The 17,702-nt window shown below is 40.3% G+C and overlaps 2 protein-coding genes across 3 annotated transcripts in view; one reads left to right on the top strand and one right to left on the bottom strand.

Annotated features, from left to right (window-relative positions):
• LOC148130758 (multifunctional protein ADE2) overlaps positions 1-14,235 on the bottom strand; it is a 65,382-nt gene extending 51,147 nt beyond the window's left edge. Inside the window, exons 1-8 of one of the 2 annotated variants that reach the window (XM_087963629.1) lie at positions 14,025-14,235; positions 9,277-9,474; positions 5,894-6,072; positions 2,892-3,071; positions 2,678-2,791; positions 1,720-1,803; positions 1,444-1,627; positions 1,087-1,286 (exon numbers count right to left, since the gene is read on the bottom strand). In XM_087963629.1, coding sequence (XP_087819755.1) covers positions 1,087-1,286; positions 1,444-1,627; positions 1,720-1,803; positions 2,678-2,791; positions 2,892-3,071; positions 5,894-6,072; positions 9,277-9,474; positions 14,025-14,043 — 1,158 coding nt within the window. In that variant the 5' untranslated portion in view covers positions 14,044-14,235. The remainder of the gene's footprint in view (positions 1-1,086; positions 1,287-1,443; positions 1,628-1,719; positions 1,804-2,677; positions 2,792-2,891; positions 3,072-5,893; positions 6,073-9,276; positions 9,475-14,024) is intronic. The other variant, XM_087963628.1, reaches the window with a different exon arrangement.
• An 883-nt stretch (positions 14,236-15,118) lies between these two features.
• Positions 15,119-17,702, top strand: part of PPAT (phosphoribosyl pyrophosphate amidotransferase) — a 67,856-nt gene continuing 65,272 nt past the window's right edge. The window contains exon 1 of the mRNA XM_026676566.2: positions 15,119-15,380. Within this exon, the coding sequence (XP_026532351.1) occupies positions 15,253-15,380 (128 nt within the window). The 5' untranslated portion in view covers positions 15,119-15,252. The remainder of the gene's footprint in view (positions 15,381-17,702) is intronic.

Genomic DNA, 17,702 nt, shown 5'->3' with positions numbered 1-17,702 from the left:
ACCAGGGCAAAAAAGGTAGAATGAGGGAGGCATGGCTCACTGAACAACCGCATCGCTCAGCGATGGAAGTTGTGGTTCCAACTGTAGTTGTAAGTTGAATCCTACCTGTAGGTGTTGGGTAGAGTTATCATCATTTCTATCTTTTATCTTTAATGTAAACGTCTTTGGTTGGGTGAGGAGAGAAAAGCTAAAAATAACCAGTCTACTCATAATGCTGACAAATGTAAGCACAGCCCAGGAAAGTATGAAGAAGTTTAAATATATAGAATAAATGGCGTATTCGTGTCTTACATAACCTTAACTGCAATGAAACCCATCATTTTATTCACAAGGGGGGGAATGTCCCACTACTGCAATTCTTATTAAATATGACCTTTGACCATAATCGTGTGCATGTGTGTATTTTAGAAACAGTAAATTTAGAATCAAGGCGTTCATTCTGACTTTACCATTATTTTGAACAGAACTACAGCCGATAGTGAGATTATGTCTTTTCTTTCAAGTGTGTACTATCTCCCCAAAAATAATAAGGGCCCAGCAGAGATGATACTACCTAAGACTTCTCAGAAAACAACAACTGAATGAGAAATTGGTGGTGACCTTCTACCGCTGCACCATAGAGAGTATCTTAACTTACTGCACCTCTGTACGGTTTGCCAATTGCACAGAGGCAGATAGGACAGCACTCCAGAGGGTTAACATCACTACCCAGAGGATCATTGGTTGCCCTCCCCTCTTTGGAAGAGCTTTATAGCTCCCGCTGCCTTAAGGAAGTTCAAAACATTCTCAAAGATCCATCTCATCCTGGGCACCCCATTTTTTTGAACTATTACCATCTGGCAGACGGTACAGAATAATAAAAACAAGGACAAACAGGCTGAAAAACAGCTTCTATCCCAGGGCAGTAGCTCTGTTGAATTCTACTATATATAGTGCAGTGTTGGTGTGGTGTTGGTGGTTTCCAGTTCAATGTGTGGAGAGGGTGAAGGATGTGTGTTTGTGTTTATTTTCATGGTCATGGTCGTGATATGCACTGAAGGTGGTGTTTGATTTTGTTGTACGAGGTGCAATGACAATAAATTAAACTAAACCAAATTGGTTCAAAGTGTTCAAATGATAAACCTTACCAGTAGGCATTCTCAAGGATGACCATATATCCTGGGCACCCCAATCAGGTGAGAGAGGAGGACAATTGACAACTGGATAAGCAGTATTTCCGGACAACACGGGTCCCAAGCCATTGCTTCTCCCAGCCACTGCAACAAACACTGTGGGAATCCCATCCCCTGTTAACACAAACAAAAACGTATCAATGTGATACAAACATGCTCACCTAAACAGATTCTACATTAATTTTCTTTTTTTAAAACAGGAATTATTTTGAGATTGCCACTGAACTTAAACAATATAGTTCACTAAAATAGACAAATTGGAGTTCGGTACCTTCATATTCAGCTTTGATCCTCAGTGTTTCATCTGGTCCTTTGTGAGCAGAGGTCACTCGTAATTCACAAGACACACCATAATTGCCACACGCCTTTTTAATTTTTTCACAGTGACCAAGGTCAGAAGTGGAACCCATGAGGACAACTACCCTGCCTTGTGGAGTTTGTGGTTTCAATAACAGCTAATAGAAAAGAAGATCAAAAGACAATTTAAACGTAAGGAAAATGATGATATGGATTATCCCTATCCGTATCTCATAGATGGTGTCATTACCTCCACTCTTTCGGCCACCCATTCAAAGTTTCTTTTCACCATTTGCAGTGCTTCAGGCGTCACTTCTTTGAGGTCACGGTAAGACTAAAAGCAAACACAAAAGAACAAAAGATTACATATAAAATGCAAACTATTCATCTACCTCATACCTATGTAAACCATCAATACTACAATTAATTGACAAGTCTATACACATATTTATAATCTGGTTTTCACCCAGAAGTCCAATGTAAAGATCAAAAATGTGAGTTATAAGTTGTTGGTGTCTTCCCAATTCCTTTTTGAAGCTTCCAAAGATTTACCTATGACTCAGAGGCAAGGCCATCTGCTTATCTAGATCTTCTATACCGCCAGATATACTTCACTATGCTGTAACTAACATTTAACACATAATATGTGTTTACATCAAATAGTAGCCCCAGACTCCACAGCATATCTGAAGGATGCTTTTCATAGCTCATTATGAGGTAAACAATATTTTGGAATATGAATTTTGCATTTGCCCATTTCTTCTTATAGTTAGAATTTATTGGTATTAATAGCTATTATCTAAAAATGTTCAATATCATTGCCAGAACTATTATTAATTAGAAAAGTCTAAGTTAACATGATACATACATGCACACACACACACACATATATGGTGTATATGTGTGTGTGTGTGTGTGTGTGTGTGTGTGTATTTCACTATTTTAATTGAAATGTAATTAGGGATTTTATTTTCGGATATTTGAAACGTCTATCAGAAAACAAATAAATTAGCAGAAGGAAAGATAACTAATATTTTTCCAATTTTAATTGTAGAATTTGGCTTTCCTCCATTTTCTTTCCCATCTTCTGTTTGATGTGAAGAAACAAACAGAAGAATAGAAGGAGATTTCACACAGCACAGAGACATATACCTTGGAAAATTGCAATATTGGCTTATTTTCAGAATCTGCACTGAAAACAGAATTACCTGTTTGTCCTTTTGTTGTTTTCTATCTCCAGATGGCCACAGCCTCCAAGAATCATTATCAATTACATCAGCAAGGACAATTTCTTTTGTGGCTACATTAACACCAAACTCAACCTAAAAATGGAAACACGACACAAGAAAGGAAAGATTAGTTGAATTCAATCATTTATCCCCTTACTTTAAAAGCCAAGATCTAGAATATAAATGTACGTGCCTTCAAATCCACCAGCGTACAATTCTGGGGTTGCCATGCTTTTTCAAGAATTTCAAAAATGGCTCGGGTGGACTGTGCCATGATATCTACTTCCGTTTGTCCGATTTCAAGGCCTGCAAGCTTCAACTTAACTTCAATGAGTTGCTCTTCAGACCACTGTGGATCATTTGCTGCATCATCCTGTGATGAAAAGTGAGATTTTGTTGGAATAATTTATATCATCATTAGCAATAAAGTTCAATTTCTCCATTCCGCACAGAAGCAAGCAACAGTTTTCACTGTACGGTCCTGTAAGTGATTGTTTTGGGTGGGCGGGCCTTTTTTTTCTTTTTAATTTTAAAAAAGTACTTTATTAAAGTTCAAGATATTAAAAAGTTTACAAAAAGCAAAGTGCTAAAAAGCTTACAAAAGTTTCTGTAATAGAAATTACACTGATATCTTTCAATATCATTTTCTTGGTGGCACACTAAGTACCATATGTACACTTAGAATTTGACAGTTTTCCCACCCATATTAACTATATTAATTCACAGTTCTTAATTAATGTTAATAAACAAAGCTACATCATCTTTATGGGTCACTAATTCAAGTAAAAAGGGAAGAAAAGAAAAACAAAAGAGAAAAAAGAATATAATATTGACACTTAATATATGTATATATATCTAAAACAAACATCAAGAATATTTATAGGCTATGTGCTGTAGTTTAATATTCCGTAAGTATGGGAGGAGGAAGGGAACACATTTTTATCATTCATTATTGCATATTTCTGTATATTTCTACAGTATATCTAGGTAATTATAAATCCTAATCTAAATGTCTATCTAAATCTTGTTTTCCTAGCAGTTCCTCAATTTCTATAACTTCTCCCTCACCTGGTTTGCTAATATTCCAATTTTATTTCCTTTATTTCTTCTTTTTAAATTCCTTTTGTAACCTTTCTTTATTGTACTTTACTGTCTAACCATTGGTACCAAATGTTCCAAATTAAATAATACTCTGAGACCTCCTTATCATTTAATTTCAGCGTGAGCCTATCCATCTCTGCACATTCTAAAATTTTGTGAATTATAACGTCGTTAGATGGTGTGGTAGACATCTTCCAAGCCTGCACAATTCATGCCGCCATTAGTATATGTGTAATCAAATATCTAATTTTAGGGGAACATTTTTCTTTAATGATTTGCAGGAGAAATAATTCTGGCTTCCACTCCCACCTATAATGGGTAATTTCCTCTATCCATGTTTTTATCTTGGGCCAATATTTTTTAATTTCTGAGCATAGCCACCAGACGTGGAAGAAGGTACCCTGTGTTCTCTTGCATTTCCAGCAGTTCAGGTTTAATTTGGGATACATTTTTGTGAGTCTGGAGTGTGCCAAAATGCCATGTGTAAAGCATCTTGTATAAGTTTTCTTTGTAGGCAACTGATTTTGTCATGGAGAGATTTTTTTGCCATATTTCTTCCCATTCATCCAATTTTATATTGTAACCGATTTTTTTTGTCCACGCTAGCATTGGTCCTTTTACAATTTCCTCTTCTAGATCAAAATTTAGTAAGTAATTAGTATAATTTCGGTATCATTTTTTCTTCTGGTCCCAACAATAATTTGTCTAATTGAGTTGTTTTTGTTTCAAATCCAAATTCTTTTAAATCTTTTTTATATCTCATCTGTATTTGAAGACACGACCACCAATCCATAGTTATTTCTTGGGTTTCTAATTCTTGGGCTGTCTTAAGCCTCCCTTGATTATCCAAAATTTGATAATATTTAAGTTTTTTACTAATATCCATAGTATTTGGGTGGGCGGGCCTTTCTGATAGCACTTTTTCTTCTATCCTGCTTTATATAACCAGTAGACACCTCTATAATGCCATGCACGACTTCTTTCAAACCAGGGGTCCCCAACCTCCTGTCTATGGACAAGCCAGCAACCGGACCACGCAAACAAGCAAAGCCCATCCAACGTGATGCAGGCAGCGTGCAAAACCACGCCCCCTTTTTCCACAAAACCAAAAGGTTGGTGCCCAAAAGGTTGGGGGCCGCTGTTTCAAATGATGTAGTTTGAGAATTTTTTGCAGAATGATATGATGAGGTGTGATGCTGCTTGCTCTCTTGTGGCCTCCTCTGACAGATGCTTCCCAGTGCAGGTGGCCAGACTAGAAAGAGATCATTCCTGCCAGAGGTCTAAAGAGATAATGCTCTCAGACTGAAAAATAGGTTGCCTATTTGAGTTTTCACTCAACACAAACAATTTTTTTGGAAGTTATTACAGGCAGTTTTTAACTTACGATCATAATTGGGACCGGAATTTTTGTTGCTAAAAAGTTGGTTAAGAGAGTTACATCTGATGTTACCCTTTTTGCCACAGCTGTTAAGCAAATCATTGCAGTTGTTAACTGAATCATGCAGTCATTAAGGGAATCAAGTTTCCTCAATTGACTTTGCTTGTCAAGAATCTGACTAGGAAGGTTGCAAATGGGCTTCCCATGACCCTAGGACATTGCAACCATAGTAACTCTATGCCAGTTGCCAACTTCCAAATTTGGAGATGCTGTGATGGTCGTAAGCACAAGGACCAGTCACAAGTCCCTTTTTTTCAGTGGTGGTGTAACTCCAAACAGTTGCTAAATGAATGTTTGTAAGTTGAGGACTACATGTACACAAACACAGACGTTCTTAATTGACATACCTATGATTAGCATCTTGGGCATGAATACAAATGTTTTTTTAACAATTAAAAATAGTGTGTGTGTGTGTGTATATAAATAAAACACACACACACACATATTAGAGTCTAAGAATCAAGACCGTTTTTGAGGATCATGTATATATTGCAAAATTCTATCAGTACTGAGTGACAGTATTTGGCAGGGGGAGGAATTGTTTTTGGAAGGCTTGGGTTAGGATGTTTAACTGAAACACACGATTAGCTTGAGGTTCAAGCTTTCAAAAAGGTGATATAAAACTGTCAGTTCCATTTCATGTTTGTACTACCCACCTTATAAAACAGCTCGATTTTAGGTGGATAAAATTTGTAGCCCTCTTCAACACCAGGGTTTCTCTTCAGAAAAGAACCAGTTGCGATTCTCCTGCAAACCCATTCAATCGGAATCATTTCGCAGTGAGCAGCCATAAATGCTGTATCGCTGTGTTTTCTCACAAAAGCCGTTTTGATGCCTGTAATAAAACTTTCTCATCAAAACAGTCTTCTGTATCTCAATTGCTAATAAGTAAAATATGCAACCTACGTTCTAAAACAGAAATAAGGAGTGAGCCATTTTTGTGCAAAAAAATCAATGAAAAAACCTAGAGACCTGGGATCTTCATCCAGATCAGAAAAACATATTGCTTTTTATGAAAATCCCAAGCATATTTTACCTACCTAGATCTAAGCAATATTTTACCTTTATCTAAGCAATCTGTTAGTTTCAAACTTACAGAATAGGAATTGTTTTTATTAGATCAGACTGAGAAGATTTTATAAACCAAGAGTGGCAAAGTGACTAAAACTTTAAAAAAAAATTGGCTTGGATTTAGAGACATTGTAGAGCATAATTTAATTTTAAAAACTTCCATTAAAAATTTAAGGGCATGATTCCCTGAACTTGAAACTATAAACAGGAACTTTTTAAACTTTAGGTGGGCTTAGGAAGGAAAAAGTGTCTTTCCAATGTAATAGCACAGCTAGTATTGGGTTTAAAAAAGGTTTAAATCATTCCTCAGCAATGTGATTTTAACCAATTATTATAAACATTAATGTTAATCAACTTGCCAAGAACAATGTTGACAATTTCTAGCCGCTCAGCTGGGAAAAATCTCACTTTTTCTATGTCTTAAATGATCTAGTCTATTATATTTTCAATTTGCCTCCAACCAATTTTTTAATTATTGTTTATGTGTTAGTATTTGATTTCATGCTGTGGGGAAATCTATTATTTACTCATTCACTACCAATCATGCAGGTGGCAGCAACTTTCTGATCTTGCCAAAGTTCCAAAACTAACCAGAGGTTGGCATTTGACTTCAAGAGAACTTCAAGGAACCACAGAAGTACAGATTAGACTACAAAGTTGAAAACAAGTAATATCTATTCTGATGCAATGAAACAATTTTAACAACTCCATGAAATTAGCAGGAAGCATGCCTGAAAGGAAACTTCACTTTTTTTTTAAGGAAATGCAGTCCTATTACCAAAACTGTATTAGTCATACAAAAAGGCACGAATGGATAGACATGAATGGATTCCCAAAATCAGTGGCCATAGATATTTTTTTTCTTTTTGTACCAAATGCAACACTTTTGCTTGTTAATGAGGCAGGAAGGCACTAATAAGCTAGAGGTTTGCCACAGAATATTATAAAATGTTGCAACACTCCATGGAGCGGGGAGAAATTGGAACATTAGAAAGGATTCCATCATGTTAATTTTTAATCCTTAAACTTACTCAAAGCAGCATTTCTTCATAACATACTAATGTGAGGCAAGGTTTGGAAGTACAACTTAATAAACTGATGCAAATCTGTTTTTGGTAATCAGTAGCCTGCAAGACTTAACAGGATAGTTAGAATAGAATTCTTTACTGGCCAAGTATGATTGTAACTTTGATATGCAATTTTTGACACAGAATGCAAGGATTATAATTTCAACCAAATGTTTCATGGCTGAGGTTGTAACAATTGTAATAACTCACACTTAAGGGTTTTAAACCAAGTTATTAAAACTTGTGCAATGTAAATAGGAAAAAAAATCACAGCACAGATCAGAGGTCTCCAAACTTGGCAATTTTAAGACTTGTGGACTTCAACTCCCAGAATTCTCCTGGCTGGAGAATTCTGGGAGTTGAAGTCCACAAGTCTTAAAGTTGCCAAGTTTGGGGACCCCTGGTATAGATTGTAAGAAATCACAGCAGAAGACCACAAGTTCAAGTGCTGGGTTAGCCATGAAAGCCAGCTGGGTGATTTTAAGCCAGTCTGTCTCAGTCCAATTTGCCTCACAAGGTTTTGCTGTGGGGAAAACCGGAGCAGTTGGGTTATGTTGGATATGTTTGCCATCTTGAATTATTTGTGAAAATAATAAAGGTGGGATATAAATGAATGAGTAAATAAATAGATGCAGTGGCAGGGAAATGCATATGTAAATATTACTAGGTGGTCTTAAACCACTTTTTCAAAGCTTCTACATAGAAACATAACCAAGTCTTGTTTTTGGGATGGTTATAGAATTAGCCTGGGCTTAATGGGTTATGAATGTCCTCTAGTGGTCTAAGTCAGGGGTCCCCAACCACCGGTCCCCAGACTGGTACCAGTCTGTGGATCATTTTTTACTGGGCCGCAAAGCTTGGGCGCCGCCATCTTGTTTCGACGGCGCTTCCGGGTTTTTGGTTGCTTCTGGGTTTTCGGTTGGAAAGTGCTTCTGGGTTTTCAGTTGGAAAGCGGTGTTTGGGTGCTCACGCCTTAGTTTCGTTGAAGGGGGGGCGGCTTCGAACGAAGAGCCGTCCCGATGGCTGTGGAGTCTCGCGTTACTCAGGTACCGGTCCATGGAAAAATAATCGTGAAACCGGTCCCTGGTTCAAAAAAGGTTGAGGGCCACTGGTCTAAGTGATCTCAAAGAGGGGCCATTGATTTAGAGCAGACTTCTCGGCCCTGCCCAGAAAAAACCTCCATGAGCCATTCTACACATCTCCAACCAGCCAGATATCTCGGTCAGGTAACGATCCCAACATTCAAAAATGCTTCTTCTTTAGCCAGATTCAGTGCCCTTCCAACAGCCATTACAGAAGGAAGATACAAAAAACCTCCTTTCAACGGAGACTGTGTTCATGCCATGGTGGAATAATTGAATTGACAGATGTTATGCTCTATTGTCTTCTCTATGCAGTAACAAGCCAGGAACTATTATCTCCACTTTTACTAAACATTCTGATCATTCCAATTTGTTTTGTATCAAATTGTTATGATCTGACTAGGACTATAAATCTGGAAAACCCAACTTAGTTTAAAACAGCCAATAATAAGCACTTAAAACTTGTTTTCCTCATCAATGCGTTTGGAAGTATATGTTAAATTCCAATGCTTAACTTTCCAATATCTCCTTCCAATGGCTGTCGATGTTACTTAATGATATAAGGGACAAATATTTAATGTGACTCATCTATGGAGAAACTAACTCATATTTTTAAATGTAAAATAAAGAGTTACTGTTGTGTTCTTGAAAGTCCTATGTTCCTTCAGCATAGTCACAAGATCTCTTACAATTATAATAAAACCAAGAAAAATTAGCACGAAAGTTTCCTATAGCAAAGAGTTTCCATATAGTGAGGCCATTATTGCTTTATATACAAGGTTACTATCCTGCATGAGGGTTAACTTTTCCACCACCTACCAGAATCTTGAAGCAACTGGAACACACAAGATGTTGTTGTATTTGAGATTGCAGCCTTCCCTTCCATGATGTTCTTTCTAGCTGCATTTCCAGCAGTTATTTGGTCTTTTGATTGCAGCAGAACACATCCTGGGTAATTCAGCAACTCATACACTTCTTTTGTTTTTCCTTCATTTATTTTTTTGCCCAGTTTAAGTTCTGGAGAAATAATCGGGGAAGGGAGATATTTTTTACATCATGAACGTAAATGAAAACAAGACACTGAATTTTTAAAAAGTTTATACAACAAATTTGTGCATGTTTATAAAGAAATTTTCACTTTATTTAGGGCATCTTAAATTTGGGAAGCATTCTTCTGTCTGCAATTTAACGCTTCGTTTTGAATATCAAAGACCACAGTCATTCATTTCGTGCCTTGTTTCGTTTGACCATGTCTTTATTCTCAGCATGTGTTCTTTTGTCAAACTTAGCTACTCTTTTTTAAAAAGAAGACACATTTTGTCTTAGCATGAGCTGTGAATGTTGTAAAAGGCTTGTTTTGGTGTTGCTTTTAACTGATAGAGGGGGAAAGAGTATAAGACTATAAGAAGCCTGCTGAGAAGGAAACAAAGTTGAAGTCTTTTTAGTTCCTATGGTAACAAATGGATTGCTGAATGCAATTTAGCAAATAATCCAGATAGCCATGAAGAGCAAACCCTTCTATACTTTTCTTGTGCTGCCTGTTCAGTTTCCAAGCTGTAGCAATTCTCCACATGCATTTATGAAGAAAAATAAGTCTATATTAATCTTTTGCCCTGGTTTTAACTCTATATGAGAATATCTGCTAAATGTCTTCTATTTACACAAGGACAGTTTACCCATTGAACGGTGACTTCTGCATATCAGTTATCCTTTTCCCTCAAAATGAAATCTCAACTTTTTCCTATGAACCAAGCAAACATGGCTGCAATCACTGTACGTTGTGCTCTTCTTACAAGAACATTTTAGGAGCCACCCTTGATTGGTTTAAGGCACGAAGACAGCCAACCTCATATGTTGAATTGTCATAAGCTTTTATAGATTTGGGGCCTCCCTTCACATTTCAGGATAATAAGGAGTTTTACTGGGCAAAATGATATTCCAAAGTTCACCAGAATCTTTATACAGAGCTGATCTTGAAAAAAGGGAAAGGTTTTGTTCTTTAACCGAGTTAAACCTAGTTTAGCGCTTACAATATAGTTTTTATTATTGCCCCAAAGTCCTGGGCAACTGCTACTAATTTTCAGGAGCCATAGTCATCAATAGCTCTGGGGAACACAAAAAGCCCTTGAGCCTTAGAATAAGCCCCATGTTAAGGGCCACTAGATTTGCCAGTTGTGAGTAAAGGAATGAGAATGGCTCTTAAGCATCTTTGCCCTGCCTTTTGTTCTTGACTAAAATGTTATTCCTTCAATGACTCTATTTACTAGCAAGACAGCAATAAGGTAAACTCTAAATGAACAAATAATTTGTAATAGACAGTCCCAAGAGGGCAGCAATATAAACATTTCAAGATGGTGGGTAATATTTTGCATAACTTGAATTGAACTAGTTTATTTAGTAGCCACACTTAACAAAACTCTTCCTTTCAAGATAGACATGAAATAAACTTTATGCCCATAAAGTTATTATATGGTAAAGAAAGGAGCATTTCATAAATAAAGTACCACTATGACACTTGTGACAAGTGAAACTGTGTAGTGCTGACTTATTATTGATGTATTGGTGAAAGAAGTTGATTGCAAGTTTACATTCATTGTACCCTTTAAGATTTCTACAGGATTATCCTTGGTCAAATATAACTAGATAAAAAATGGACTCATTAAAAAAATAGAGAGGATTTATATCCAGATGGTACACCTAGAAAACTTAATAAGCAGATCTTTTTTCTGCAACAATTAAATATTTTCTGGAAAAATAAAACTTTAAAAAACAAAGATAGCAATTATATATACTGGAATCTTCCAGTGTTAATTTTAGGAAAACAAATTCAATGAGGTTTAGAGATATCTGTGTGTTTTACTAAAGATTGTGATAGTTATGAGCAATAATTAGATTTTATTTATAAAACTAGTTATGAGTACCATGGAAAAAAATCTAAGTTGAACATCATTTCCTTCTGTATTACACTTCTCTGCACAGATTTCTGATTTTTTTCTTCCTAAGTCCATTCATCTTTTTAAAGCAGCTTACTTGGCAATATTACCTAGACATCTCAAAGATTTGAAAAATATTGTGAACTTTGAATTGACTAAGATATTATTTTAATGTAGATGTTGGAAATCTTCACTTAAACTGTCCATCCAAATCTTAAATTGATACATACAAAGGCTGTTGTTCTAATATATCCCACATATATATTGCAGGTGTTCTGAATTTGAAGTTCCATATTGCTAAAATTGCATACCGTACATAATGGGAGACTTTATCAGGATGTAAAATCTTCAGAACTATAAGGGAAAAGTCCAACAAAAACTTTGCCTAACTTTGGGTCCTGAATATGATATAATAAATTAGATGGCTATGTTAACTAATGAACAGTAGAGGCAGAAGCACCAATCACCCCTTGAGTGAATATAAAGTACAGGTAGACCTTGACTTTTGTCCACAATTGAGCGCAGAATGTATGTTACTGAGAAATTTGTTAAGTGAGTTTTGCCCCATTTCACAACTTTTCTTGCCACATTTGTTAAGTGAATCATTGCAGTTGTTGAATCAGTAACACAGTTGTTAAAGTGAACCTGGCTTCCCATCGACTTTGCTTGTCAGGTCACACAAGATAAATTACATGACCCTGGGACACTGCAATCGTCAAAAATATGAACCACTTGTCAAGCATCCAAATGTAAAACACATGACCATGTAATGGTTGTAAGCGTGAAAAATGGCCATCAGTTACTTTTCAGTTCCGTTGTAACTTCGGTCACTCAATGAACTGTTGTAAGCTGAGGACTACCTGAACACTGCAGCCTCCCTCCAGTCTGCATAATGCATTCAATCCAAAACCCAAATGGAGAATATTCAGCACTCGCTTCACCTCTTTCCCATCAGACATTTGGATGGCTTAATTCATTTCCCATTCTAGCAGAGACCAACCATGGGGAAATAAACAAGCTGAAGAGAAATACCAGCATAGAAGAAAGGTCTTTTGTGTCCAACAGCCAAGTTTTCAGAACTGGCTTAAAACTCCCAAATTTAAGGGGACTATAACTCCAGGCAGCACAGCCAGCAGGCCCACCCGATCCAACCTGAGAATTGGCAGACAGAGATTGCGTTGCACACATTGCGATGCTATCACAAGTCCCAAAGGTGGACATTGGAAATAGTCTTTTCAGGAGGCAACTGAACTTTTCTTTCTTTCTTTCAAAGCCATTTTTCAGGTCTCATCCAAGAAGTTTCTTTAGCCCTGACTGGATAGTGGAGAAAGGAAGGATTTATATTCCCTTGATGGCCATTTGGTCATTTGCATCCTTTAGAGCAGAGATCTCCAAACTCAGCAACTTTAATACTAGTGGACTTCAAGTCCCAGAAATCCACCAGTCTTAAAGTTGGCAAAGCTGGCTGAGGAATTCTGGGAGTTGCAGTCCACAAGTCATAAAGTTGCCAAGATTGGAGACCCCTTGCTTTAGAGCAGTAGTCGCCAACCAGTGAGCCAAGGACCAATGGTGGTCCATGAGAAAATTTTGGTGGTCCGCAGAGAAATGTGACCCCCCCCCCCAAAGCAATTAATCCAGGCTGCATGGGAACACAAGGCTGCGCTGCCCACACGGCCCCCACCCTTTGGCCGAGCGCAAACCTTACCTTGAGTAGAGCCATGTGAGCTGGAAGTGGAAAGTAAGACCAATGGCGGGAGAGGAAATCCGCCCCGGGGTGGCTTGCTGAGGGTGGTGGGAAAGTCGGTCCCATATTCCAGAGCTGCAGTAAGTCACAGGACTGGCCCTTTGGATATCCCGGAGCAGCTCCTCCAGTCCATGGCAGACCGATGCACCCCCGGGTGGAGGAGCAGCAGCTGCTCCGGGATGACCAAAGGGCCAGTCCTGTGACTTACTGCAGCTCTGGAATGTGGGACCAACTTTGTCACCAACGTCAGCATGCCACCATCCGTCAAAATTCATATTAGTGGTCTGCAGGGTTTAAAATTATGAGTTTTGGTGGTCCCTGAGGTCCAAAAGGTTGGCGTCTCCTGCTTAAGAGGGTCTTTGGAGGCTTATCCCATTGGAGCCATTCCTGGAGTCCTAGGCAAGAGGCTTAGGTCAAATATATATATATATATATATTTTAAAAAGAGGATTCCTTCCTGCCCCCTTGGTGGCAGAGATAAAGTTAGATCTCTGCACCGACGGGCAGTAAGGGAATCCTTTTTTATTATTATTTTTTCTTATTTTTGAACCTGCGCCTCTTATCCACGTATGAGGAGCGCGCGAATGGTCCCCAATGTGATCCGCCTTGCAACGCAAATCTCTGCTCGCCCTTTTCAGGATGTGGGGAGGCTAGTCCAGAGCTCACACACACACACCCTTTTTCTTCTTCTTTCCCCCTCAAAAAGGGTGGCTTCTTTCGAAAACTCCGGCAGCTTTCCCGAAGGTGCAACCCCGCCAAGGGCGGGAAAAGCAGCAGCAGCAGCGGCGGCAGCTGCCTCGGGCGCCCACCACCCCCAGCGCACGGCGGCCACCTCGACTCCGTCCAAGCGGCGCGCCTTTTACCGCGGAGGCGAGCCGAAGCCCACTCACCTGACTGTATCGGAGGCATGGCGGCGAAGGGAGCGCAGGTCCGGGACGCCTAAAAAAAAGAGAGGGGGGAAAAAAAGTAGAAAAGGCAAACACAGGTGAGGAGAGGAGAAGCTCAGCGCGACGCCACCTGACAGGAAAGCCCGCGCGCGCTTTCCGAGAAGAGGGGAGGGTGGACCCAGAAACTCTCTCGGGGTTGGGGGCGGCCGAAAGAACTGGCGGCGGGGCCGCGGTAAGAAGAAAAAGGGGCAGCAGCGGAAGGGGCCGGCGAAGCGGAGGGTGGAGATTGAGCCGCCCAGCCCACCCAACCCAATGGAGGCGGCTTGAGCGCGGGGGTGGCGCCCTTCCGAAGTGCACCACCCCGGGCGCATTCGTCCTTCCCCGAGCTGAGGGTGTTGGGGGCAATGGCGGGGGGTGGAAAGGAAGAAAGAAGGTGGCTCGGCTACCTCGGCCTTCCAATCGGCGAGGAGCTTCCACCTCCGCCCCTCCGCCTCCCCCTCCCCCCCGGCCTCTGGGCAGCGCTGTTATCCGGTACGCGGGAAGCCAAGTTGCGCCCTTCCCCAGTCCTCACGCCCTGTTTTCCAGGATTCTCTCACCTCCCACTCAGGCCCCGGGGAAGAGGGGGGGGGCTTTTTCGCGCCAAAGTTCACCCACGGACCCGTGTGAGGGTGGGAAGCTTTCCCCCTCCCTCAAAAGAAGCTCCCTCAGGCAGAAATTGTCTCCCTCACCCCCGACCCCAAAGTGCGAAAAGTTAAAGACACACAACATACACACACCCCAAATTTAATACGCGGGTGAGAGGAGTGGGGAGGGAAATGAAAAGATGAGGGAGGGAGGGAAGGAAGGAAAAGTCCCACTGCCAAACTTTTTTTTTAAAGTTTCGACGAAAAGCGGACTGCAAAGGGCGCCTGTTCCTCCCCCACGCCGCCTCAGGCGCTCGACCCCCATCAGGCGGCGCTTCCTTTGCCCAGAAAACAACCCGGCCGCCACCCCCCCTTCCCGTGTGAGTGTGTATGTATGTAAATAAGGCGGGTGTAGGAATAAGGGGCGCTGCAACGGCCAAGCCCGCCTCCTCATCCTCCTCCTCCTCCTTCTTTCCCACAAACTCAGGCGGCAGCAGCGGCTTGAAGCGACAGCGAAAGGGAGCCGCTGCGTGTAGCATCCGCGCGCGCACACGCCAACCCACAGACACACGCACCCGAGTCTAAAACACGTGTTGGCCTCGTGCACCATGGAATTCGAGGAGCTGGGCATCGGGGAGGAATGCGGCGTCTTCGGCTGCCTCGCCGCGGGCCAGTGGCCCACCGAGCTGGATGTGCCCCATGTGATCACGCTGGGGCTGGTGGGGTTGCAGCACAGGTAGGAACCGGAGAGAAAGTGGGGGGCGCGGCGGGGAAGAAGGCCTGAGCCCCTCCAGCCTTTTGGGGGGGCACGCGGTGAGCGGGGAGGGTCGGGAAGGGGGGGTGGAGGAACGCGGTGGGATGTAAAGTGAAGCCGGTGCTTGTTCGGTGGGGTCTCCTCTGATAACAACTAAGGCGCGTGCTTAGGATGTAACCCCCACCCTTTTTTTGTACGCATTTTGCACTCTGCACATGCATTAAGAGCCTTGCTCCCAAGTACATTTGTGCAGGTTGGCACCCTGAGGTCTTCCAGTTTGGCTGCTGCAGTTCTGGGTCTCTTGATTCCAAACAAAATGGGTCGGTAAACATGAAAGTGTAACTAGGATTATGCAAAAGATCCTAACCCTTCCTCAAAACTTTTAGGATGGCCCGGAGCTCATCCTGATCAAAGAAGTTTTACAGGTACTTCCTTTAAGCACGGAGAGCCTCAAACTTGCTGAAAACCTCAGTATTTCAGTGCCCGAATTGGATGGCCCAATAAATACCGTGGTCCTCTTCAGATCCCATTTACTTGGCTATGGGGTCTAAGAGTCCCGCCTGTAGAGTATTGGACACAAATCAGTTTTGGTCAGCTGGTTTATTTACTCTTGTTATTAGCTATAGAAAAGTATAAAAACAAAATCTGGATAAAGGCACCGTATGGCTTTGTTTGTTTGGCAACATATCCACCCCTTTTCAGACTCTGCCCATAATCCTTTCCTGCTGCAAATGTTTGTTCTGCCTACTCTGCCCAGAAACATCCAACAAGATACAATATCACTGTCACTTGTCCATCCTTATTTGCAAACACAAACTCATCTTATCTGTATCTTTACAATGTATGTTGTAATATTTGATTTGTAGTGTGATTTGATTCCGCATTAGTAACCTATGACTATCACTAAGTGTTGTTGTATCTTACAATTCTTGATGAATATATTTTATTTTTCTTTTATGTACGCTGAGAGCATATGCACCAAGACAAATTTCTTGTGTGCCCAATCACACTTGGCCAATAAAGAATTCTATTCTTTTCTGTGTACTTTGTACCTGTGCTTTATGTTATATTGGCTTTCTCTAATTCGATGCCTTTTTAAAAATTCTTGACACTGCTGGCTGGGGATGTTGATACTTTTAATCCAGCATATCTAGAGAGCATCAGGCTGGTCCACTTCTCTTTATCCTTGTTTCTCTTGCCTGCTAAAACTTCGGCTGTATGTATTTCTTCATGGAGTAATAAATTTCTAGATTCATCTTGGATCAATTTACTCTCTGGGTGGTACTTCCTGCTCACTTAGAGGATCAGGACTGCTGAGCCAAGTAGAAACCACAATTCTCAACCCTTTTTACAGGAGATGCTCTAAAGGATATATTTTCTCTAAGATTGTGCCCATCCAGTGGTTAGAATGCAGGCTACTTCTGCTGACTGCCGGCTGACTGCCAATTTGGCAGTTCGAATCTCATCGGGTTCAAGGTTGACTCAGCCTTCCATCCTTCCGAGGTTGGTAAAATGAGGACCCAGATTGTTGGGGGCATTATGCTGATTCCGTAAGCTGCTTAGAGAGGGCTGTAAAGCATTGTAAAGTGGTATATAAGTCTAAGTGCTACTGCTATTTCTTAGGAAGTAGCCATGCTAAATTGGGTTCTTGAATATTGATTCAAAAGACCATGTGGCACATGTCTCTAGGATTTACTTTTTAAAAACTCCCTAGACTGCACAGGCAGAGATACTTGAGCCACAAGTCACCTTCTTGGTAAAAAAAAAAGAAAGAAAGAAAGAAAGAAAGAATATTACACTGAAGTAACAAAACATTTACTCTTCAATCACACCCCTAAATTTGCAACTCCAAAGAAATCATATCGCCTTAGTTACAGAACTATCTTTCCATCTCAGGAAACTTTCTTCCTCCCGTCCACAATATTATTAATTTATTTTTAAAGTTCTCCTCAAACTGATAGTAACAGTTTGAAGTATCAACTTGCCAGGTTATATACAGAGTAGTTCTCCTTGCACATACTACATATGTTACATTAACCTTCAAATTATTTGCTTAGTTCTATGCATGCACAGACAGCAGAGAAACTGGTTTCCTATTTTTAACTGTCCATTTTCAACTAACTATAAAGACTATACACAAAGCTAAATTCATAGTAGGTAATATTTAACTATAGTTGAGGAAAGTAAGGTAATTTTAACAATGATTCTGGCTTCTGTTCCATCACTCTTGAAACAACCTGATGACCCAATTTGAACATAGAATTGTATAAATCTTGAGCACTTTCAGCTTTCTAACAATGCTTT

The sequence above is a fragment of the Notechis scutatus genome, chromosome 4 (genome assembly GCF_049901735.1).
Source record: "Notechis scutatus isolate UNSWTSFEM ecotype Mainland chromosome 4, rNotScu1.2, whole genome shotgun sequence".
NCBI lineage: Eukaryota > Metazoa > Chordata > Lepidosauria > Squamata > Elapidae > Notechis > Notechis scutatus.
This window is presented reverse-complemented; position numbering and strand designations above follow the sequence as displayed.